Raw genomic sequence first — 23,893 nt, 5'->3', positions numbered from 1 at the left:
ACCAAGGTCATCAAATAATTGAGAATGGTTCAATTGGTTTATTGCCAATTACCAATTCCTGGATATGTATAGATAAGTCTAGTAAAATGTCCACCGTGCTAGTGTTATTCATTAGACAGGTTAGGCTTGTCTTTATGCATACAGAATGTGTTAGATTGGGGCAGTGGTGGGGAGAGTTTTGTAAGTCACGCTCCTCTCCATTCTCCCCCTGCTCCTCTCTCTCCCGCAGTGGTTGCTCTGCCAGATATAAGAACAATGTAGCCTTTCTTACCTGGTGGAGGTGTACATTCCATCCCTACTAAACTAAGTCTCAATCCAGCCTGTCTGCAAGTCACCCCCGTCCCCCACTTGCACAGGGCCCTCGCTAACAGCAATCAATACCAGGGTGGTTTAACTCCAGGTGCTCCAGATCACACTCCACAAACCTCTCCTTTCAGAGGACTTCTGAGGGAAGCTTTCTTATAGGCCTTTCATACGAAGCGGACTTGCTGACTCGCGATCAGCTAGATTTGTATAAGGATTTGTGCATCATGTTGTGTCATGTCTATGAGTAATAATGGTTAATTAGTCAAAGAATGTAGACAACATGTAGATTAAACAACTATTCATCCTAGCTAAGACTAATTTGCCTTTGTTTTAAAAGGTAACAAGGGGTTGTTTAGGAGTATGTCGTGTCCTTTGTCTGTGGTTTTCTCTTGTGGGGAAAAAGGGATTTTTTGTTGTTGTCAGAGTGCAAGTGTTTTATTAATGATAGAAGCATGCTAAAAACTGTGGTGTGGTTGCTTTACAGGAAAGTTGCTTACATCGAAGGCAGAGACACCCCTTTTCTGCTGGGGACTGTCTATGTAGCAGAGCAGAGAGCTAGAGATTGGCAGAGAGAAACACAGAAAGAGAGAGAGAGAGAGAGAGAGAGATAGAAAGCGTGAAAGCACATGCACTCCCTATAATGGTCGGTTAAAAGTGGACACGTTCACCTTCGTCCTCACAAAAGTGAATATTAAGTCATTTTAATCTTCTCTACCAGGATTATTATGTTTCTACTGTGTCATTCTGAAGAGTTTTGTCTCCCGAACACGTGTTGAAGACTCAGAGACATGTTGCTCAGGTATGTTCTTTCTCCAGTTTTTTTTCATTGCCAGATAATGCTACTTCTTTCATGTTTTACACATACCCTGTTTTTCCTTTTTCATACATTCATTATTACCTTGTCACTGTGCAAAACGGGTTCTCAAAAATATTAGAAGCAATTGATAGCTGGTTATTCAACAAACATAATCTCATTGACAACATACAACTGACAATCAATTGCCACTAAATTAAAAAATAGTCACAAGCATATATTAAAAACATTATGCAAATGCCCAAGATGAAGAACAAGCATATATTTATAATCAAACTGTCATCTTAGTAGCCTATATATTGAGTAAAAAGTAGTTAGGCCAGATAAATTAATGGCTAAAAAAGTTATCTCCAGTTAGTAAATTACCTATTCACTGTTACTATTCAAGCCTTATTTGTCCTCTTCAGGAATTAGTGTCATGGTTACCTACTGACCATTTCTAAGAGATTACTCTTCAGAACTACACATTGCATCCTTTTCTCTTGTCCACAGTACTCTATCTGGGTTAGCATTGCTGCCCTTGCGCCTAATAATGTGAGTAAAAAATGTATGCTGAGTAGTAGGATTGTGATGTATAGCCCACCACCTTCTCACTCTGAGCTGCTTTTTGCGTTAATGCAACACCTGATGTAAGATCTGTAAGACCTGGTTGATAGCCAGGCCAGGCGACTTTATCTGTCCCCTCAGTACTAGAGGAAACAGCCTTCACCACAAACATAACAGTGGTTATGGCAGGATATGAGTTACAAGCCCATCTATGTTGTTTATGCTATGCATGGGAACCTGTAGCTACAGATCACAGAGTACAAATACAAAGATGGATGACCATGTAGTGATTTGATGAATTAGGTGACTGGGTATTTACTGGGATAATGTCACATTTTTGCAATAGTGTTCAGGTGAGAGCCATCACCTCCTAGTTGTGTGAGAGTGACATGCGAATGTGTGAGCCAAAGTGATGAATCAAGTTTTCTCCTCTGAAGCAGCAATGTATCCTGTTGTAAATTATATACTTTATCACTAAGATCTTTAAAATCTGGAAAACTTGGCATATACAGATTGCTTGAAAATATTTTGTGTTGCCGGGGAGATGAGAATTTAAAAAAAAGAAACTAAAGTAAATAAACAATTGTGGTAATGGAAGATGGAATGGTCATCATTGTGCTGTTGCAGAGGATTCCTGCTCTGTTCCTGAGTATAAATAAGTTGCTTGAATGATGTTGAGTTCCAAACAAAGCCAGTGGGGAATGCCAGTAAATGCTGGATGATGCATAACTTAGTTTTTGCCTGTCGATTGTTCAAAAGTTAGACTATGATCTCTCATCATCCAAAGTATCGTAGTCAGTATCTATAGTGCCAACTACAATACATAAAACGAAATATGAAATTAATGTGTGGTACAATGAGTATAAAAACCAGGACAATGTGCTGTCTGCTACTCTCAAATGAACACTTATTAATGGGAATGTCCCCGATGTCTGTCCACTATCATCATTACTGATCCAGAGCATCTAAAGAGGGATAAAATACGTTATTAAGTCCTATAAAGCATTTTAAAGATTAAACCATTTATAAAGGTTATCAAGCCCTCCCTGACTTTCAATTTACACTAAGAAGCATAGGCCCGACTGCATAGGCCCTAGCTTACTGCTGCAGAGGGAGCACTGTGCTGTCTCCCAGCAGATTGTCTTATCAGTGACTGACATAGTAGCACCACAGCTCAGCTGATAGGAGGGATCCAGCCCAACGGAACTCTGTGTGCCTGGTCGTCGCATGTCCCAAACAGTTCAACACAGAACATCACCCAAACACTCATCTAGTACATGTAGCCATCTCTAGTGGGTCTACCTTTATGGTATGTGCATCTTTCTGCAGTATGAAATGAGGTGCGTGTTTAGTTTACAGAGTTGATAAATACACCAGGATCTCTTCAAGGATTGTAACATGTAGTGTTTTTTTCTTAGATGAGGTGAGACTTCTAGTGTTTTCCTTTGTGTGTTAGCATCTACGTATTGAATCAATAGAGAGGAGCTCAGCATGTCATCAGTGTATTCTGATGGCTAAATAAAAAGGAAAAAAGATGATAATAATCGTTGTTTCTGTCTGTCTGTTCCAGGAGGGTTCCCTGCAACCACAGCCTGTCCTGAATGTGTGCAGCAGCCAACTATATACTCCCACTGAGGAGACAAAGTGAGGTGGGTGACATCATGTAATGAAATAGGCCGTTGAAACAACGTTGTGTGGTGGTTGTGTATTTGCTGGGCATCGATTTCTTTCCTGTGAAAAAGGGTTGTTTTATTCATTAAAACACACAAACCTACATATGATTGTGACCAATTGTGTTCAACTATTTGAAGAAGCAAGTACCAGAAAGTATCTATCATGACATTTTTCATATTGTAAGTATAAATACCGTCAAAATAGGGTTGTAAAATAAAGCATAAAAATGCCATAACTCAAAGATATCTAAGATTTGCAGCTTTTACCAATTCCTTCTCCAGGGCTTGGCGAATCCGGGCAGGCTGTGTGGGGGGGTGTCGATGCCCGCCCATGCCCCTGGAGCCCAGTCACGTGGAGCACCCCACGACCCAGAGATGGACCTAGCCTGGCAGGAACTGATGGCCATCACAGAGCTTCAGGTAGGAGGATGAGTATTCAATAGCCTGATAATTATGTAACCATATAGCTGAAATGTGATTTGAGTTTGAGTGAAAGCCTCTCTCTTCTGCCTACATCAGCTGGTCATGTAGCCATAGCGATATGGAAAACTATAGCTATTGTTTTTAATGATATCCTTACTGTGTGAGATGCAATTTCGTACTGTTGGCCTCTCTTAGCAAAACACTCCCATGGCAGTGAATTAGGCAACCACAAACAGACAGAAAAGAGAAAATGACACAATCTTGCAAACCAACCACAGTAGTGTCAAGTTTATGTATACACATTTAATCTAAGGAAATGCTGTGTATTCCCACTTAAAAAGTAACACACACTCGACAATGGGCCAATTGAGTTATGGCAGGATGAAGAGACAGGGAGTGGGGGCAAGCACTGTACATCACAAGCAGCCCCTTGCACAGCACAATGACCACCTGTTTCCACATGAAACTTGATAACACACCTAAGAGAGACTTGCATGGGCAGCATGAGCTATGGGTGTATACCAAGGTGGAGGTAAACTGTGAGCTATGGGTGCATACCAAGGTGGGGGTGAACGGTGTACTATGGGTGTATACCAAGGTGGAGGTGAACTGTGAGCTATGGGTGCATACCAAGGTGGGGGTGAACTGTGTGCTATGGGTGTATACCAAGGTGGAGATGAACTGTGAGTGCATACCAAGGTGGAGGTAAACTGTGAGCTATGGGTGCATACCAAGGTGGGGGTGAACTGTGTGCTATGGGTGTATACCAAGGTGGGGGTGAACTGTGAGTCCATACCAAGGTGGAGGTGAACTGTGAGCTATGGGTGCATACCAAGGTGGGGGTGAACTGTGTGCTATGGGTGTATACCAAGGTGGAGGTGAACTGTGAGCTATGGGTGTATACCAAGGTGGAGGTAAACTGTGTGCTATGGGTATATACCAAGGTGTGGGTGAACTGTGTGCTATGGGTGCATACCAAGGTGGGGGGGGGGGGGGGGGGACTGTGTGCTATGTGCAGCAGGTGACTTATAGGTAAGATAGCCTGACCCCTCACTTCCTTTTCAAGCCTGCCCCTCCCACACTGCTTTAGGAGTTTCATTTCTCACACTCATTCACCATAGATGATTTATTCATTCTCCTATGAAATGGTATTTTGCATGTTCACAAATACACATAGCAATTTAAACCTCAGTGATAAACGTGTTGAATTGTTTTGTTTTATACACAAAGAGAGTAATGATAAACTGTAATGATAAGACAAAGCATCAACTAATGATTCTTACTTTGTTTTTCATTTTAGGAGTTTGAGGTCCCCCATGATGGCCCATATGAAACTATTCAGTACCATCCCACAGAGCCACCTATATCTCTGGGAGGTTATAGCATGGCTCAGTCTCGTACACAGCCTCTCCCCTGTTGTGTCGAGACAAACCGTGATGTTGCATATGAGGGAACCTACTCTGAAGTAATGCCAGCCTGCCAGCATCAGGCTACCAGTGAATTAACTGAGGCACTGTACAGACATTCTGGAACTCATTCTGGAGACCAGCTGAATCCCAGAGTTCTGAACCCTCTGCCACCACCGCAGAGGAATTTTCTAGAACATATGAGTCTGATGAGTGTCGGTGGTGAGGGGTCTGTTGGAAAAGACAATGCTGGCCTCTCTCAGGGTTCGAGTCGACACATGCTAGGGACTGATCACAGGCAGGGCAAACACCAACCATGCACTGTGGATGATCTGGAGTCTGACTCGGGCCTATCGCTGGGGTCTAGCCCACCGCTGGCCTCACCGGATGATGTCATGACCGGTGTACCTGCTTGTTCAAGCACAGAGGTTGGTCTGAACTATAGTCACAGAGGGATGGAGAGTATGGGTGAGCAAGGTAGGAGAGCTAGCCTCCTTTACTCCTTGGATTATGAGCAGCATCCTACCCAGTCCTACCCCTACTCAGGGCCGCACCCCTCTTACTACCCTGTAACACAACCATCCCAAATGCAACCACAGCCTCACTTCCTGCCTCCCATGTCAATGAAACATCAACAGGGTTTACCGAGTGCATTGAATGACTTGCACCTTAACAGCTCTGTCAGCATAGGGAGCTCTTCTCAGGCGTTTTATGTAAAACCCAGAGGCAACCCTCCTCCTGTCCCTCTGAGCCGGGACGAACGCAGAGCTCACGCCCTCAAGATCCCTTTCCCTCTGGAGAAGATCATCAACCTACCCGTGGACGACTTCAACGAGCTCCTGACCAAGTACACGCTCACGGACGCCCAGCTCGCCCTCATCAGAGACATCCGCCGGCGGGGGAAGAACAAGGTGGCGGCTCAGAACTGCAGGAAGAGGAAGCTGGAGAATATAGTTTACCTGGAGGGAGAGCTGGGTCAGCTGCAGGCCCAGAGGGATCACCTGGCCAGAGAGAGAATGGAGTTCCAACACAACCTAGCTATTGTTAAACACCGCCTCACAGACTTGTATGCGGAAGTGTTCTCTCAGCTCCGGGATGAGGATGGACATCCCTACTCTATAGAGGACTACTCTCTACAGCAGACCCCTGATGGGAACGTATACCTGGTGCCACGTACTGACATGTTGGATGGAGAATAATGTAAAGATGAAATCTATTGGACAGCTATTGTATACTGCCTCACTGTTTATATACCATTATGAAATGTTGATACATCTACAGTACAGTAAGAGCCATTAAGTATACTGAACAAAAATATAAAACGCAACAATTTCAAAGAGTTACAGTTCATATAAATTATTGAAGTAAATCAGTTAGGCCCTAATCTATGGATTTCACGACTGGGAATAGATAGGCATCTGTAGGTCACAAATACCTTTTCTTAAAAATAAAAAATGTGTGCCTTAGGATCTCACCACGGTATCACTGTGCATTCAAACTGCCATCTATAAAATGCAATTGTGTTCATTGTCCTTAGCTTATGCCTGCCCATAACCCCACTATGGTGCACGCGTTGTCTTGAGGCAGGTTGGGCGTACTTCCAAATTCTCCAAAACAACATTGGATGCAGTTTATGGTAGAGAAATTAGCATGGTGGACATTCCTGCCTTCAGCATGCCAATTGCACTCTCCTTCAAAACTTGAGACATCAGTGGCATTGTGTTGTGGTTCAAAACTGCACACTTGAGTGGCTTTCTTTTGTCCCCGTCAGGTGCACCTGTGTAATGATCATGCTGTTTAATCAGCTTCTTGATATGCAACACCTGAGTTGGAAGGATTATCTTGGCAAAGAGTAATGCTCACTAACAGGGATATAAACAAATGTGCACAAAATGAGAAATATTTTTGTGCATTTTATTTTAGCTCATTAACATAGATGTTGGTCCCATGTTTAATGTTGAAAGTGTATGCCAGCTACAAGTCATTTTAGATACTGTGCTCAGATTTAACTTTTGACTCGATTGTACAAGTCATATGGCTATGCTTGTTCTGGATACATTTTATTCAATGTTGTAAAACTACATTGCCTTCAGAAAGTATTTATACCCCTTATTTATTGAAAAATGATTTCAAATTTTACACAAGTATTCACACCCGAGTCAAAAGCTGATTTAAGTCCAAACTAGGCCACTCACATTCAATGTAGTCTTGGTCAGCAACTCGTGTATATTTGGCTGAATGAGGTTATTGTCCTGCTGAAAGGTGCATTTGCCTCTTAGGGTCTGATGGAAAGCAGACTGAACCAGATTTCCTTTAGGCTTTTGCCTGTACTCAATTTCATTTAACAAAAAAAATACATCTCCATTGTCCTTGCGGATGACAAGAACACCCATAACATGATGCAGCCACACCCACCGTACTTAGTGATGTGTTGAATTTGCCCCAAGCATAACACTTTGTATTCAGGGCATAGGTTATATCTTGCCAACCGGATGTATGGTTTGAATATTTGTTCTGTACAGGCTTCCTTTTCACTCATTTAGGTTAGCATTGTGGAGTCTCAATGTTGATCCAGCCTCAGTGTTCTCCCACCAGCCATTAAAACGGTTTTAAAGTCACCATTGGCCACCATCTCCAGAAACAGAGTTTAGAAAGACACATGTATCTTTGTAGTGTAATTTATAACGTCACCATGTGCAAAGGGACATTCAATAACTCCCTGGTCTTGATGTTTGAAATGCACTGCTCAACCACAGATAATTGTTTGTGGGGTACAGAGAGGAGGTAGCCATTCAAAAATCATATTAAACACTTATTGCACAGAGTCCATGCAACAACCTAAGCAAATTTACTCTGCAAAATAGTTACTCCCCATAAGTGGTCGACAGCTTTAAATTTGTATACATTTCTAAAAACAAATCCACTGATATGGGCTATTGGTAGGACAGCGACGAAGTAGCAATTTATTCCATGAAAGTTCAGGCTGTAACACAAGGGTGAAAAAGTCAAGTGGTGTGCAAACTTCCTGAAAGTGCCTTTTCATTCAATCAAGACATACATTTGGGAAAATTCTATTATGTCCCTGCATGAATTCTATTAGAGGACGAAAATTGTTAACCATCTATGCGGCTGTTTAATCATAGTAATAAGCAAATTAAATGACCAAAATGGAAGATATTTTTGTAAAAATATTTTATTGGCAAAACTGATGCGGGTAAAAAAAGTACAATCCTGCACAGCAGTAACAAAATATGACCATTGCATTTCTCCAGGCACCCTAAAACAGAAGACAAAAATCACGACAGGCTTAGAGACAAGGCTTCAGATATTCTCCCACAATACAAGACAAAATATGAATATTTCCAACGTGTCACTGTCTTACCTTGTGCAATGTTACTGTGTTCAACTCATCATGCTTTCAGTAGCAGTCCTTCAAAAGCAGTCACTTCCTAGGAAGTATCAGAAGAAAAGGAGACTGAAACAATGTAACACTGAAAGGCATTAGTCTGTTACCATTTCATAGTTTGACTGCAAACATAAGCATGCATTACAAGTAATGTAGCATATCTTTACGATTTGTGCCAAAGGTCAACGCCCCTTGTATTACCAGATGAACAGGGGGCAGTGATTTGTAATAAAACATCTCTGCACATTCAAATAAACTGTACATGGTCATGAATGCTATACTATTCATGTCTACATATACTACAAGAGTTTGCGCGTACTAACTACAGAACATGTTATTTAAACTAACAGTAGTTGGAAAAGTCTCCTTACCTACAGACAGCATTTAAGCCATTTGGTAGCGGCTGCCTGCTAGTCTCATGCCTTCTTGCTACTCACTCTCCCCTGCTTCACACTGCTCCTGTCAGGCGATGGGCTGTTTACTATGACTCGCCCTCAGCTCAGCTGGCTTCCATGGCTGGCTAGCCTCAAGACTGCATCATGTAAGCTAGCCTTTGCTGGCAGGTGTGCCGTATGACAGGCGAGTGATCTAGCCAGCCAACTCAAATCCCCGGTGCAGTTCTCAGAGATCATGAACTGTTGACTGAGTATTATACTACCATAACAATCCATTGTGACCGTGTTCAGCAATGACTTCAAAACTATGGTATCACTTTGTCAAACCTTCCTTTGATGTGCTGGATACTTGTTAGTTTCTACATTCTGTAGTATGTGCATTGGAAGAGACTAAGGACGACCCACGCAAGAAAGGAATAAAACATGGGGCTAGGCAAGTCTCCATTGACAAGTGGTACTTTTCTTCCAAGTCAGTGACCTAATCCATCAGGCGTGTATTTGTTCTAATGCATTAAAACACCCATCCCCTCAATCCCCTAAAAGACACTAACAAGACTGAACGACAGTTTAAAAAAAACTGAAAGGTGGTTTATTTCAACTTGATTGGTTGCAGTTACACAAAAATAAAAACGACTCAAAGAAAAACTACATAAAACCTCATTGGAATGCTTGCTTTCCAGAAACATCAAATAATCCTGTTTAACAACACAGAAAAAACGAATGAAGCCCCTCCATGATTTCTCTATTGTACACATCTCTTCTTGTAGCAGATGTAACCTGCCACATCTGTTTGGCTGAGCAGATCTAGGTTGTAAACCTGCAGCTGCCCTGTCACTTGTCTCGCTCTCCTCTCCTAAGTACTGAGTCCTGTTGAACAATATGGAACAACATAAAGTTAAACTGGGCACTGACTGTTGGAATGACCAGAACCTACTACATGAGATCGAGCCAGCATTCTTAACACTTGGATCAAGAGCTAAAAACACAACTACAAGGACTCTATGTATCAAAGTGTAAAAGAATGGATCCCCTAGTTTCAGAACACTACATATTTAACAAATCCTAGAATATGCGTAAGTCTCATCTACACACGTTATGTTTCAAACAGTCACATTTACAAACATACCTTCTGAACACTTAGAATCGTCGTCCACCGGAGCCCCCGCCATATCCACCACCGCCGCCACCCCCACCTGAGCTACCTCCATAACCACCTGAAAAGCAAGAAACATACAAAAGGTCAAAGGTTCAGAAAGAGCCTCCGGCAATTTATTAAAGTACAAATTACGGTGTTAATTTACAGTCAAATGCTTTGACAAACTAAACATTCCAATCATACTAATCTAGATTCTGTGACGAAGTGCCAAACCAACACATGTTAACTGGTTGCTTAGCACTGGCTGAGCAGTTGATAGCCTGACGTGTGCCACCTACCACCATATGGGCCACTGTTCCTGCCACCGCCACTACCCCCGCCGCTGCCACCACCGCTGCCGCCACTGCTGCCACCACCGCCGCTGCCACCACCAAAGTTGTTACCCTTCATCGGGCCGTAGTTGGAAGCCTGGTTGTTGTAGCTGCCAAAGTCATTGTAGCCATTTCCGCCACCATTGCCGCCACCACCACCGCCGAAGTTACCTGCACACATTTTAAATAAGTCACATTACTTAATGAAGATTCGTCTGGCCATTTTACACAGGCTCAAGGATAATCCCAATCATTTGTGTACAGCTCGGATAGAGTATTTCATGCATCACTTTAATCAAGTCAGCTATGACCGAGTTCTCATACTACTTCTTATTTAGTAGGCCATTTCGGTTTCTGGCCCAACACTCTTAACCGCTAGGCTACCTGCCTACGCCTCTAAGGTTTTATATGTGAAATCCCAAGTTTAATATGATAACATTTTATGCTTACTACATGCCATTTAGAAGGGAAGTATAGGTAGTCAATAAATACTTTAACCAAACAGAATGTAGTGTGAGAATTTGATCACAGCCTATGAAGCCATCCACTTACCAGCAACTGGTGCTGCCTCTTGTGGTGAAGCCATGGACTTACCGCCGCCAAAGTTTCCGCCGTTGCCATTGTTATAGTCGTTATAACCATTTCCTCCACCGTAGCCACCACCCTGTCCTCCGCCATAACCTCCTTGTCCTCCACCATAGCCACGGTTACCACCACCATAACCCCCGGGCCCTCCTCCATAGCCACCTATAGAAAGGAAGGTTCCTGTCTAAATACACTGCCAGCAACAAGCGAACACACTATAGTTATACCTGGAACCCTGTGGGTTTGATTTCACTGGGGGGGGGGGGGTGTAAGAGAAATATATGCACTTTACTGTAAGTCGCTGTGGATAAGAGCATCTGCTAAACGACTAAAATGTAGATGGACCAGTCTGTTGCTATGTCTCATGTTATAGCGCTTCCTGCTGTCAAGACTTGTGTAGTTTACGTACTACTATTACTCCAGGCTATTTGTCCAACAGAGAAGGCAAATCTTACCATCGCCTCCCCCATAACCATTGTTGTAACCACCATCTCTGCAAATCTTACCATCGCCTCCCCCATAACCATTGTTGTAACCACCATCTCCACCTCCATATCCACCCCCTCTGCCTCCTGAAACAGACGAGTCAGCATCACCTAAAGTATATTGAAACAATCACAAGTGGTTAAGTACACAGGTTCAAGCAGAGATTGAGTGGTTCAGGACCACCACATGCCACTGAAGTATCCATCATCACAGCCAAAGTCATTACCTCCGTATCCCCCACCTCTGCCATAGTTGCCACCGCCGCCGCCACCACCACCACCACCACGGCCTGGGAAGAACATTATAAGCCATTAGTACCAGACCAACCTCAGGAATAATTAAAGATTAAACCACTTGCCATGAAGAAGTCATGGACTTACCACCCCTCATACCCATTCCTGTAGTCTGCATCTCCTGTCTGGACAACGCTTTCCTCACTTCGCAATTGTGACCGTTCAGTGTGTGGTACTTCTGAACTGGGGATAGAAAATTGCCTTAAATTACAGCAGAACACAAACGCCAGTGACTTTAATTCTAAAGAAAGACATTCAGACCACTACTTACTAACAATCCTGTCCACTGCATCATGGTCATCAAACGTGACAAAGGCGAAGCCCCTCTTCTTGCCACTGTTGCGGTCAGTCATAATGTCAATTACTTCAATCTTGCCAAACTGCTCAAAGTAGTCTCGCAGGTGGGAGTCTTCTGTGTCTTCCTTGATACCCCCAACAAATATTTTTTTCACTGTGACGTGAGCACCTGGTCGGCTGGAGTCCTCTCTGGACACCGCCCTCTTCGGCTCCACGAGCCTACCATCAACCTTGTGGGGACGTGCTTCCATGGCAGCGTCAACCTCATTCACACCAGCATAGGTGACAAATCCAAACCCCCTGGAGCGCTTGTTGGCTGGATCTCTCATTACCTGTTGGTAATATTGAGTGTAATGCAAAAATATTATAAACCTACACCGACGTTCAAAGTTAGTTAACTAATCAAACCCTGACTGACAATGGAAACCCATTCCGTAATACTGCAGCCAACTAGGTATAAAGGTTTCAAATGTGTACATAAAACACTCACCACACAATCTGTAAGAGATCCCCATTGTTCGAAGTGTGCTCGCAAACTCTCATCCGTGGTTTCGAAGCTCAGACCTCCGATGAACAGCTTGCGGAGCTGCTCGGGTTCACGTGGGGCCTGGACATAAAGGGAGAACGCATTTAGAACGAAAGAAGCAGATACAAATGAGAGCGAGCGCTACATTGTAGCAAACTATGCCAACCATTTTGACATATTCCTGAAGTTACATGAAACAAGTTGTGGAGATCAAACAATAACATATTTGATGTCGTCGGCACGGTGTAGTAAAATAAAGGCCTTGACCACGGATGGTGGGGGGTCGACTGCGGCTCCATATTGTACATTCGGCAAGTGTACACCAAATAAAGCGATTTTTAAAATCGGGAAATGTGAACAAACTATCGATTAATATTATAGTAAAACTGTAGTGTAAACTATAAAGGACACATTTAACGTCCATTTCAAATGGCTAAACAAAACGCAAGAACAATCAACGCCATGAGGCCTGTAACTAAGATGGCGGCATCCCCACAATTATAGCTGCAATAGACGCTCGTGAAGGGAAAGCCATTTTGACTAGATTGGTCAACGTGCACGTTATATTAAACACTAAACGTATATATCACAAAATTGCCGGTAGATATTAATTAGACAAACTCACCTCCTTCGACATTGTGGCTGGTAGTTTCCGATCCCTTGTTCCTTATTCGAGGACAGAAATTCTGCGACAGAGAGACGACCGTGCCTGGACAGAAAATAGTATAATAAATAGGGACGGATACGTCTCTTGGATTCAGCAATTGGTTAGCTGTTCCCGCTGAATTATAGTTTTCCTCTTCCGCTGCTACTCTGATTGGGTACTTCACAGTCAGTTATCAGCAATATCCAATAATAAAACGACACCAGCCGGGGATGGGCGTGAGTTTACGTTTATATTGTTTTAATGTGTACGTCAAAATTACGTCACTTCAATTGTATTGAATTTTATGTTCTGACAAGTCTGTATAAATAAACATCATGTAGAATTTGATAAAGCTTGCCAAATGATACTGAAATGTCTGCATATTTCTTTAGTGGACATCGCTAGCCACAACATTTACTTATTAAATCACAGTTATTTGGTTTGACGCCGACGGTTTCGTGGGCGTGCACGGTCTGCTATTGTGCTTTTGGCGCGCAAGCAAGTCGTGTGGGGAGGGGGAACAAAAAGCCCAGAAAAAGCATCCAGCCAACTGCTGAAGCTAACCAACCGTGTGGTGGAAGAAAGCAATTTGGGTTTCCAATAAATTCATCCGAATTACAAAAGTGAGTAAAAACATGAAGCTATTTCTTAGCTAGTTAAAAAAGCAGAAAGTCTTGATGATAATGTTTGCGAAATTGCTTAGTTAGCTAACATTATCTAGTTACGTTGGTAGTGAACAGTTAGCTAGCTGGTTGGGACAAACATGTTAGCTAACGTTTGTGTAACTACACGCTTACGACTATTTAGATTTGAGTGCTCCTGTGCATCGTTTTCTAACAAACGGCAATGAATTAAAACCGCATTTGGCTAACTAACTAGTTATTTTACCCCTATTTGGAGGAAGTTGCTTTGTGTTGTATCAAATGAGGCAAATATACGCATGCCGGCTAATTTAGCGGTATTGGCTGACTGAGCAAACGTTAGCCTAGCCTACTTTATAATTCAAGTGATTCCTTTTAAACTGACAATCAGCGGTCGGGACATGGTTGAGAAATAATCAATTTAAGCCAGGGTTTAACCTAGATGACTCTAGACAAGTTAACTAGTTTATCGGCTTTATCATTTTGATGACTTCAGAGTGTGCGTAGTTAGCTAACTATGGACCGCAGACCAATGTGTAAGTTAACTTTATTGCACACATTTCTAAACTTGTTTCGACGTTTGCTAGGTTCTCAAAAGTTGTGACGTGCCACTTAACTCACCTGAGGTACTGTAACCTAGCTAGCCATGGGAAAGAAGACTCGTGAAAATGATGATGGTGCCTCGGGCTCATCTTCAGAAGAGGAAGAATTTATTGTTGAGAAGGTGCTGGACAGGAGGACGGTGAAGGGCCGAGTTGAATTCTTCCTGAAGTGGAAAGGCTATTCAGAGTAAGTATGTTCCTCATGTGATTGTGATGCAATGTTACTTTGACATGTTTTCAATTTGAATATACTTCTTGTAGCAGTAGCTAGCTCATTTCTACCTTTAGCCATCCATATTTTTGTTGTATTTGTCATGCCTTCCAGTATGTTTCAAAACGAATCTAAAATGTTACCTGCGTGTTTTGCTGACTAAACTCCACGGTTAAGGAAAATTCTGATAAACTCCACCAACAGAGTTGAGCAGAGACCAGGCTCTGGAATTCAGCCCAGACTACATCGATTCACCCAAGGTCAATACTTCCAACAATTTTTAATTATGAAATGCTTACCATGTACCTACGTTTGTCCTCTGTAGTTGTGTGCCTTTGTTTGCTGAAATCCATACTTTTTAAATAATATGTAATCAAATACAAACACTGACCTTTTCCTTGTTGAAATTCAATTGGCACATCAACATTTTCGTAGCGTTACCATCCTAGAGCAACAGCAATGAGCAAACTGTCAGTGGTTGTATCTGATGAACGTTTATTGAAACATTTTGGATTTCAGCAAACAAAGGCACACAACTACAGAAGACAAACATTGGTACAAGATAAACGTTTTATAATACTTTTTTTTATATATATATACCTTGGGAAAATCAAGGTATTCTGAGCTGAAAATCCTCAAAGCCTCGTCTGTTTAACTCGTTGGTGGAGTTAATCAGACACTTACGTCACAGTTGAGTTTAGTCAGTTACTGTGTCTAATGTTCAACTCTCTGACTCCTACACATGGAGGGTAAATATTCTTTGGAGACTCGTAAAATGACCAATGCAGTTTTTTTCCCCCCCTTCCTTCCATAATGTGGCTTAGGTAGTGGGCTTCGTGTCCATTAGCGCAGCTGCCGACCTAACATTTGAGGCCCTCCTTATGGCTGCAGAGACAATGTAGTTTTTTAAAAGTTAATTTACTGCAATTCTACACATTTTGCCATGGCTTATGCTGAGTGACACCAATATGACATTCAAGAGACCCCATGCCATGACAAAAATACTCCTGAATGCATACTTTTTCGATTTTCCCTGCTTGTCTTTATTTTGGTGATTGTTAGTTCTCAGATCTTTATTAAAAATAAATAGGGCCATTCTTTTCAATGCTTTAGTTTTTTCCCCGCTGAATTATTTTAAACTGTTGGGACACTAGTGTGTATACATCCTGTCAAATGTCAAGCTTGCTTTTACAATGCATGGTTCATTGCAGAAAGCACAACACATGGGAGCCAGAGAAAAATCTTGGCTGCCCCGAGCTCATTGCTGGGTTCATGAAGACCTACAAGAAGCCTAGCAGTAGTAGTGGTGCAACCCCCAGCAGTGGAGGATCCAAGTCCAGTGCGGGATCATCAGGCCGTAGCAAGGAAGGCAGCAGCAAGAGGAGGAACTCTGATGATGATGATGATGATGATGATGAGGAGGGGAGCAGCAACAAGCCCAAGCGGAAAAAAGAGGTGCGTAATCCACCTCATTAATTGGTGTAGATAAACCCGTTTACCCCAAAATTGGTTTATATACCAGGCTAGGTTGTTTACACTAGACAAGATCTAGGTGAATTGACTGCCAGGTGCAAGTCTACGAAACCAATCCTTGTTTACTGAAAGGGGATGACTTTCATTGCAATTTGTTACCTCCAGCATTTGCAGCCTACTTATAGGTGAGCTGACACTTAACAACTTCTTCAGTGGTGCTGCAGCGTTGGTATTGTAGGCTAGAACAGCAGCTTGATCTTCCTGGGGAACTTCTCATTTGCAAATTTCTAACCAACTGAAGAGCTCATTTTAAAGTGAAATCGTAAGCAACGCCCTCTTGATCAACTTTCACTGGAATGACAAAAGCTTTGTGAAATGAAACTGTTCATCCAGTTTCTGTGCTTACCCCCCCCCCGTGCCAAAGTTTCACTTGTAATGTACAACATAAAGGTATTACTCGTCTTTTCTCCAGGATGATGTCCTGATTGCTAGAGGCTTTGAGAGGGGTCTGGTACCGGAGAAGATTATTGGAGCCACAGACTCTTGTGGAGATCTCATGTTCCTCATGAAGTGGTGAGTGTTGAGTACTTAAGCATTGTTGACCTTGTAATCTTTTGTTATTATATTACAACACCGTAAGAATTTATTTTCAAACTGGTGACAAACTGCTTAACTGTAGTGGTTGCTCTACTGTCTTGAAGATAATAGTTTAGGTCTAATAACTTTCTGGTTGTCCTGATTTAGTTTTGCGACAAATTGAGTTGTCGACTAAGCAGTATACTACCAAATCTTGGCTTTAAATCACCATGGCAGCAGGTTTGTAAATAAGGATGTTTTATTTATTATTTCCTTACTCTACAGGAAGGACTCTGACGAGGCAGATCTGGTGCTAGCCAAGGAGGCCAATCACAAGTGCCCGCAGATCGTCATAGCCTTCTATGAGGAGCGCCTCACCTGGCATGAAGATGGGGACAAGAAAGAGAAGGGCGCTGTAAGCATGTGAGCGGGATGTCTTGCCACGGGAACGGTCATTGACCTCTTACCCCCGACTCTGCAGGGACAACCTGGAGACTCCTATAGCCAGCACCAAATCACACCCTATTCCTCCCCCTTGGCCTTAACCCTTTGATGTTAACTTCTTTGAATAGTCTGCATAGGTATAATCAGTAGTGGTAAATATTCCACCATATTGATCTGCGAACATTGAAGGGTTAGGGCAAAATAGAGGGTTGGGGAGAGGTTTGGTACCGACTGACAACCCTCACCCCATTGATAATGACATAACAAAAACCACACAAACCAACGGTGGAGAACACTGCCCACTTTCTCATGATACCTCCCTCCATGCCCCAATGTACAGGCTAATATCCCTGAATAACAAACAGTTCAACCTAGCCATTTTACATAGAAACTGAGAAGGATGCAGGAAGACTGGGGTTTTGGATGTGGTGAAACGGGTGCGCTCGCTACTGGGAAGGGCTTGTATTTTTTTTTCACCTTCATGCTTTATTCTCTCCGTACGTTTTGTGAGGTATTTTTTTCCCCCCCAGGATATAATTGTCAGGAAGACTGTAGATTCTGTGGTACCCTGTCTAGGTACAGGCGGCCATATTAAGGTGACTTGAAGGTAGTCGTCTTCACTGAGACGTTAAAATGTGCAGTCTATCAAAGCATGGTCCAGGGACCTGTATTCAGTGCTTGACTGCTGATCCAGTATCTGGTCCATATATTCATTGATTTAACAGGGCAACTGATCCTCGATCAGACAATCTGTGGAAACGTTGAATGTGGGCAACGGACATGTTTGTCACTGGGAAGCCGACAGCCTTGCAAGTCTTAAACCGTAGTTAGTTATGCAGTAGAAACAATAGACTTTTATTATCCGATTCCCCTACTAGGTCACCTTGGTAGAAAAACATCTGTTTCTTCTACACTTTTTCTTCAGTAGTTTTAGTTCAACTTTGATGTTCTAAGGTAAATATGGCACCTTTATGTAAAACTCCTTCCATGGTTTTTCTTTCAAATTTGCTAGTAGTGTGGCTGGATTGTACGTTTTGTTTTAATCATCGTCATGTTAATATTTTAGCTCTTTTGTCCCAATGTTTTCTTTTCTGTAGCTTTACCCTGTCAACTAACTATGTAGCTCTGATTCCATTGCTAAGATCATTAATATTTTAGAGTAGCTGCTAATTCCCAACTTGGAATTTGATTTTTTTTGGATTATCCGTTAATCAGTGTCCTCACATCAAGCACAAGTAAGAAAATATTACAGATGAATTAGCGTCTGCTGAGTGACCTAACAATCGGATTTATCAGTTTTCATGGAAATATCCTGTGATCTGACTGGTGACACTCAATCTTAACTCCACCTCCACATTTATTGGATTGGTTGAACAATGCAGAAAACCTCCCCCTGACAGTTTCTTCCTCTGGTCAAGACCAGTATGTTGGGGCTCTAGTTTCAGGCCATTCCTTTATGCCTGCTATGTTAGGCTACAGATGAACAAAAGGGTCACTTCAAAAGTTGTGCCCGGTGTTTCAAGCCATTGTTATTTGCAAATGTGAATGACCACTTGATTGTTGAGTATATACACACCATTATCACAGTAATGCTGAACTGTAACCATTCTTATGATGAGAGGTTGGACATCCACGTGCTCTGCAGTAATGTGAAACAAAACCAGCATTGATTCGATCAAGGTACGCCACCCTGTGGCTAAATGTCTCAGCCAAAGTGCTCTTGTCAGTGCGCTGTGTGGGAGCTTGGAACAAGGCAGACAGTGTTATTTAATGGGACGCTTGTTGCTTTAGTCTAACATTTTAAGATCATGTCAGTACTTTGCATTATATGGTTAAGTGTATTTGTTCCACTTGTTATCATTAAGTTGATTTAAAGGAGTTGTAGAAAGATTTGACCCCTTAGACATTGTTTCCCATATCACATCCACATATGTAGTGACAAACCGTAAGGTCATGTAGTCCCATAAGAGGCAAATATCCCAGTTCATTTGGTGTAGCCTATAAATTGTTGAGTTGATGGACAGAGTCCTGTTCATTGGCTGTTCTCTAGATTTACTCGCACTCGATTTGTTCCCGCTCTTGCAGTGATTTCTTTTTTAGTGAATTCTGAGTTGTCTAGCCACTGTAGTCATAGAAACAACCGTTTTTTTGTAAATGACATCCTTCCGTTGAGAAACATCCCTATTCTGGACACGTGTAACAGGGTTGTACATGTTTCATGTCATTAGATTTTTTTTGTGTCCTGAATAAAAGCCTGTTCATTTTTATTTTGTCACACCACTCCTTTACTTTCAAAGATTTCATTTGAAGTCAAACATTTTTTTATCATGTTTATAAATGTTCAGCATTTGTATTTTACAATTTTTAATGCTCTGCAAATTTGTTTTGTCTTGTATTAAATTGTAAACTGTTTTCAACATTTTAAAGGCCTGGTGATGTTTCTACTAGCTGAGTAACTGCACTGATCATATTATACCAGCAGATGGAGCCACTTGGCATGTTACTATGGCCATGTTGGGAAATGTTTAACCAGAAATGGACCAAATCATTACTGTTTTGCCCATAAATAAATCTCATAGCTCACATTAGAGAGCACTTACTGGATCGTAATTTTTAAGAACGCAATAATTGATATGCTGTGAATAGGTGGTTGATGAATGTGTAGTCTGACTCTTCAAACTAATTTTAATTAAACAGTACCATGTGGGTGACCGATTGGAGGATGTATTCCTTTCATGCAACTTTACGCTCTTTACATTAATTAAATTGAATATTCTCTTCCACCTGGGCTGTATGAGGCAACTTTAGACAATGTACTAACATTAGGAAACCTTCCTAATTGAGTTGCATCCCCCTTTTTGCACTCAGAACAGCTGCAAAGCTTTGGGTTATGTACTTTACAAGGTATTGAAACTGTTTTCCACAGGGATGCTGGTCATGTTGACTCCAATGCTTCTTACAGTTGTCAAGTTGGCTGGATATCCTTTGGATGATGGACCATTCTTGATACACATGGGAAACTGTTGAGCAGGGAAAACCCAGCAGTGTTGTGGTTTTTGACACAAACTGATGTGCCTGGCACCTACTGTACCCTGTTGAAAGCCACTTAAATATTGCCCATTCACCCTCAATGGAACGCACACACAATCCATGTCTTGAGGCTCAAAAATCCTTTAACCTGTCTTCTCTTCATCTACACCGATTTGAAGTGGATTTAACAAGTGACATCAAAAGGGATCATGGCTTTCACCTGGTCAGTCTGTCATGGAAAGAGCAGATGTCTTGCATAGTAAAGGCTACAGCTAGAGCCTAGACTAGTTATTGCTGCTTCGATTACATGGTGGTCAGTAAAACTGAACCTAATCATGGAACAATCAGATCTCTGCCCCTAGGTCTCCCTTTCACTCTCAGTATCTGTCTGCTGCAAAACTACATCTGGATAGTGGAATTTCAGGGGGGGGAAATTGCTCTTCCACAAATGGAATGCTAAGGTCACCAGTAAATTGTCCAGCTTGTGGGACCATTAAGCCCAGCAGAGGGGGTGAACAGCAGGGGATTTTATGCAGCCTGGTGTTGTCTGCTCTCTGCTGAACTGGGAGAGGCTATGTTCCTATTATCTACCCTACTCCCAAAGACTGCATCCACCTTCATTCCTTTAAAAGGAATCGACTGAAGTCCCTACAGCCATGCTTCCACCAATCTAATGTTATTAACCGCATGAGTTGGAGTGAACAAGTGCACACTTCTGGAGAAGGGTAGATGATCAGAACGCAGCCTTAGGACCATGGTGTGTTTGTGTGTGGTGTATAAACACAGGCATCTGGGAAAATATGATCAGGCTTACGGAACCAGTTGGGTCAAATAAGCGAGGGACTACAGACAATTTGCTGTCTAGCTAAATCAATATTTCAGCTCAGTATTGTGCGTCTTGAGTTATTTGTGTACTGTAAAACTACAATACATGGATTTCAGGTGATAATTGTTGCAGTGATGTCATGGAGTATGAGCAGACCTAACAAATGGAGGTACTATAATGGGTTTGTGCGCTCGCGCCAGCCTCCACAAACAGCCGGTGCGGTAAGAGTATCAGTAACTTTCAGTGTAAATGAGTTTGAGGACATTGCCTGTGACAGGTTGGTTGTCTTGGTGCACATCATCACAAATGATTGTCGAGGGGGCTACTGTGCAGCTGGGGTTGCTAGAGTCGGGGGAAGGGAAGGATGGCTGAGGTGGGCTTGATCAGTGTTACATGGTCTGTTCAATAACACAGACCTATTATGCACATACACACGCTGCCACTGAATTTACACAGAATATATTTTATTTTGCTGTTAAATGTTCAGAAGTTAAGATACTGTATTTCAATAGGGGCTGTTTGTCTGAGTATCTCTGAGACCAATGCCATATCTGGTGGTCTCACTGGTGTTCTGATCAGCTCTGCACAGCTGTCCTCCAGCTGTTGTTCTATGTTATTGTTACACAGATATTATGGCCATACCTTGACTGCAGTGATGGCTTCTGCCTCAGCCTCTCACAGAGCAGAATCAGACCTGGGTTCAATTACTATTAGACTTTTTTTTAAATACCTGTAATTATCTGTGCAGACTGTGCTTGATTGATCTTTCCTGGCTTAATGGACCAACAGAATAGTCCAAAAAGGCACACCTGGCTAATCTGGCAGGCAGCTTAGAGCAAGCGTTCAAAAAGTGTGAAATATTTTAAATATTATTTTAACCCAGCTCTGGCATTAGCGTCTCACAGCACAGCGGCGCGTAGATCACTGATCCGTATGAAGGTGATTGCAAAGTGATTCTATAATTTGACTCACTATCATGTTTTAATGTGCAGTAAAGAAGGCAACAGAGAGACCCAGCATCTCCATATCTAAGTCTGCATCCCAAATGGCACCCTGTTCCCTATTACGTGCATTACTTTTCACCAGGGCCCATAGTCTCCCCAGCCTCTCGGCGGGAATGCGACCAACCTTCACTTCCCTCCTCCATCCTTCCGTTCCTCCCTCCATTAATATCTTCTACTGACCAGGGCAGAGTTATAGCTGCCATAAAAGGCAGGTAATGCATTGTTAACTCATTCTGTCTGCTCAGAGCTGATAGATCCCTCGCTCTAAATCTCAATGCTTCCAATAAAATGTAAATGCTAATGCTTAAACAGGCTAGCTAGAGTTACATGCTGGAGGATGGTGGCGCCTGGGGATGGGGTGGGGGTGACGTTTAGGCCACGCCTGAAAGGGGGAATCCAGCAGAGAATAGAGGAGAGGGAAAAAGGAGGAGCAGGAGAGGGGAGAGATGAGGAGAGGAAGGAAATTCAATTAATGGAAATAATAGCAACACCAGATTCCTAAACATGTTGTCATAGGCTACACAAGTTTTGTTATTTTTACAGTATGTTGTTGAGAGACCCACATGTGGTGGAAAAATAATAGTTCTCCTCCATTCACCAGCAAAGAATCAAAGACTCCTTGTCTCCGTGTGGGTATAATGCATGATGTTTCCATGTCATAGTCAGTGTAACCTTGGTTTTCTAAATGTTGATCCACTTCTCACTTTGAATTATCCCTCTCGTTTCTCTGCCGACTGGTAAGGACGATGATTTGTGTTCCTTCGTAACTCCGGCTTGTCCTGTAATTACATCATTCATTCATTTGCAGAAAATAAAGGGAGAGAGAGAAAATACTGATAGCAATACTGATAGCATTAGTAAGGCCAATGCATGATGAACCAACAGTCCTACACACACAATGTTGTAATCATTTCAGAACAGAATCCTTTGATTCCAATACAACCAGTGTCTATTCCCGCATGTTTTCAAGATGATACATTTGTAATTTCGTGAGTAGCTAATAAGAGGCACAAATAATTGAAGTTAGCTAATTGTTACAACAATTGGTATTATATTGTTATATAAAAAAATAGCAGTACATTGTAAAAACATTATGCAATGTTAGAAGACAAAGTATGGGATATACAATATTAAACAGTGCGACTCTTTAGACTGTAACATACTATGGATTGACCAATTTGTTTTCTAGTGCACTCTTCTCGGCCACAGTACAATGACTTTTATTTTATTTTATTTTATTTATTTCACCTTTATTTAACCAGGTAGGCTAGTTGAGAACAAGTTCTCATTTGCAACTGCGACCTGGCCAAGATAAAGCATAGCAGTGTGAACAGACAACAACACAGAGTTACACATGGAGTAAACAATAAACAAGTCAATAACATGGTAGAAAAAAGAGAATCTATATACAATGTGTGCAAAAGGCATGAGGTAGGCAATAAATCGAGTAATTACAATTTAGCAGATTAACACTGGAGTGATAAATCATCAGATGATCATGTGCAAGAAGAGATACTGGTGTGCAAAAGAGCAGAAAAGTAAATAAATAAAAGCAGTATGGGGGGTGAGGTAGGTAAATTGGGTGGGTAGTTTACAGATGGACTATGTACAGCTGCAGCGATCGGTTAGCTGCTCGGATAGCAGATTTTTAAAGTTGTTGAGGGAGATAAAAGTCTCCAACTTCAGAGATTTTTGCAATTCGTTCCAGTCGCAGGCAGCAGAGAACTGGAAGGAAAGGCGTCCAAATGAGGTTTTGGCTTTAGGGATGATCAGTGAGATACACCTGCTGGAGCGTGTGCTACGGGTGGGTGTAGCCA

The 23,893-nt window shown here is 42.2% G+C and overlaps 3 protein-coding genes across 11 annotated transcripts; 2 read left to right on the top strand and 1 right to left on the bottom strand.

The window, feature by feature from the left end:
* Positions 1-550: 550 nt before the first annotated feature.
* LOC129829712 (transcription factor NF-E2 45 kDa subunit-like) lies at positions 551-8,247 on the top strand. 5 transcript variants are annotated; one of them, XM_055891576.1, is made up of 5 exons: positions 551-1,105; positions 1,613-1,654; positions 3,237-3,315; positions 3,622-3,759; positions 5,063-8,247. In XM_055891576.1, the coding sequence occupies exons 3-5, from the start codon at positions 3,268-3,270 to the stop codon at positions 6,365-6,367; spliced, it is 1,491 nt and encodes a 496-aa protein (XP_055747551.1). In that variant the 5' UTR covers positions 551-1,105; positions 1,613-1,654; positions 3,237-3,267; the 3' UTR covers positions 6,368-8,247. The 5 variants fall into 5 exon arrangements, with proteins under 5 accessions (XP_055747551.1, XP_055747549.1, XP_055747552.1 ...); XM_055891574.1 differs by lacking the exon at positions 1,613-1,654; XM_055891577.1 differs by lacking the exons at positions 551-1,105; positions 1,613-1,654 and adding an exon at positions 1,683-2,975.
* Positions 8,248-8,343: 96 nt separating this feature from the next.
* LOC129829713 (heterogeneous nuclear ribonucleoprotein A1-like) lies at positions 8,344-13,390 on the bottom strand. Of its 5 annotated transcripts, XR_008755440.1 has the most exons (11): positions 13,249-13,390; positions 12,588-12,704; positions 12,072-12,429; positions 11,888-11,983; positions 11,734-11,796; positions 11,477-11,617; positions 11,031-11,183; positions 10,404-10,607; positions 10,096-10,183; positions 8,551-8,617; positions 8,344-8,445 (listed from the first exon to the last, which is right to left on the bottom strand). XR_008755440.1 is itself a non-coding variant. In XM_055891580.1 (10 exons), the coding sequence occupies exons 1-9, from the start codon at positions 13,258-13,260 to the stop codon at positions 10,107-10,109; spliced, it is 1,221 nt and encodes a 406-aa protein (XP_055747555.1). In that variant the 5' UTR covers positions 13,261-13,389; the 3' UTR covers positions 9,536-9,836; positions 10,096-10,106. The 5 variants fall into 5 exon arrangements, 4 of the variants coding, with proteins under 4 accessions (XP_055747555.1, XP_055747556.1, XP_055747558.1 ...); XM_055891580.1 differs by lacking the exons at positions 8,344-8,445; positions 8,551-8,617 and adding an exon at positions 9,536-9,836 and having other exon boundaries at positions 13,249-13,389; XM_055891581.1 differs by lacking the exons at positions 8,344-8,445; positions 8,551-8,617 and adding an exon at positions 9,536-9,836 and having other exon boundaries at positions 10,989-11,183; positions 11,528-11,617; positions 13,249-13,389.
* Positions 13,391-13,579: 189 nt separating this feature from the next.
* LOC129829714 (chromobox protein homolog 5-like) lies at positions 13,580-19,635 on the top strand. Its single transcript, XM_055891584.1, has 5 exons — positions 13,580-13,892; positions 14,498-14,699; positions 15,935-16,178; positions 16,669-16,769; positions 17,058-19,635. Exons 2-5 carry the CDS (start codon positions 14,557-14,559, stop codon positions 17,197-17,199), a joined length of 630 nt encoding a protein of 209 aa, XP_055747559.1. The 5' UTR covers positions 13,580-13,892; positions 14,498-14,556; the 3' UTR covers positions 17,200-19,635.
* Positions 19,636-23,893: the final 4,258 nt, after the last annotated feature.

Source organism: Salvelinus fontinalis, chromosome 31 (assembly GCF_029448725.1).
Source record: "Salvelinus fontinalis isolate EN_2023a chromosome 31, ASM2944872v1, whole genome shotgun sequence".
Classification (NCBI taxonomy): domain Eukaryota; kingdom Metazoa; phylum Chordata; class Actinopteri; order Salmoniformes; family Salmonidae; genus Salvelinus; species Salvelinus fontinalis.
This window is presented reverse-complemented; position numbering and strand designations above follow the sequence as displayed.

Excerpts from the sequence above, each read along its gene's own strand:
- LOC129829713 (XM_055891580.1), bottom strand. Across the intron at positions 12,430-12,587 it reads GATCTCTTACAGATTGTGTG|GTAATGAGAGATCCAGCCAA; the intron begins GTGAGTGTTTTA and ends TATTACCAACAG. Across the intron at positions 10,184-10,403 it reads GAACAGTGGCCCATATGGTG|GTGGTTATGGAGGTAGCTCA; the intron begins GTAGGTGGCACA and ends CTTGCTTTTCAG.
- LOC129829712 (XM_055891574.1), top strand. The coding sequence starts at position 3,268 with ATGTGTGCAGCAGCCAACTATATACTCCCACTGAGGAGACAAAGTGAG. Across the intron at positions 3,316-3,621 it reads CACTGAGGAGACAAAGTGAG|GGCTTGGCGAATCCGGGCAG; the intron begins GTGGGTGACATC and ends TTCCTTCTCCAG. Across the intron at positions 3,760-5,062 it reads TGGCCATCACAGAGCTTCAG|GAGTTTGAGGTCCCCCATGA; the intron begins GTAGGAGGATGA and ends TTTTCATTTTAG.
- LOC129829714 (XM_055891584.1), top strand. The coding sequence starts at position 14,557 with ATGGGAAAGAAGACTCGTGAAAATGATGATGGTGCCTCGGGCTCATCT. Across the intron at positions 16,179-16,668 it reads AGCCCAAGCGGAAAAAAGAG|GATGATGTCCTGATTGCTAG; the intron begins GTGCGTAATCCA and ends TCTTTTCTCCAG. Across the intron at positions 16,770-17,057 it reads CTCATGTTCCTCATGAAGTG|GAAGGACTCTGACGAGGCAG; the intron begins GTGAGTGTTGAG and ends CTTACTCTACAG.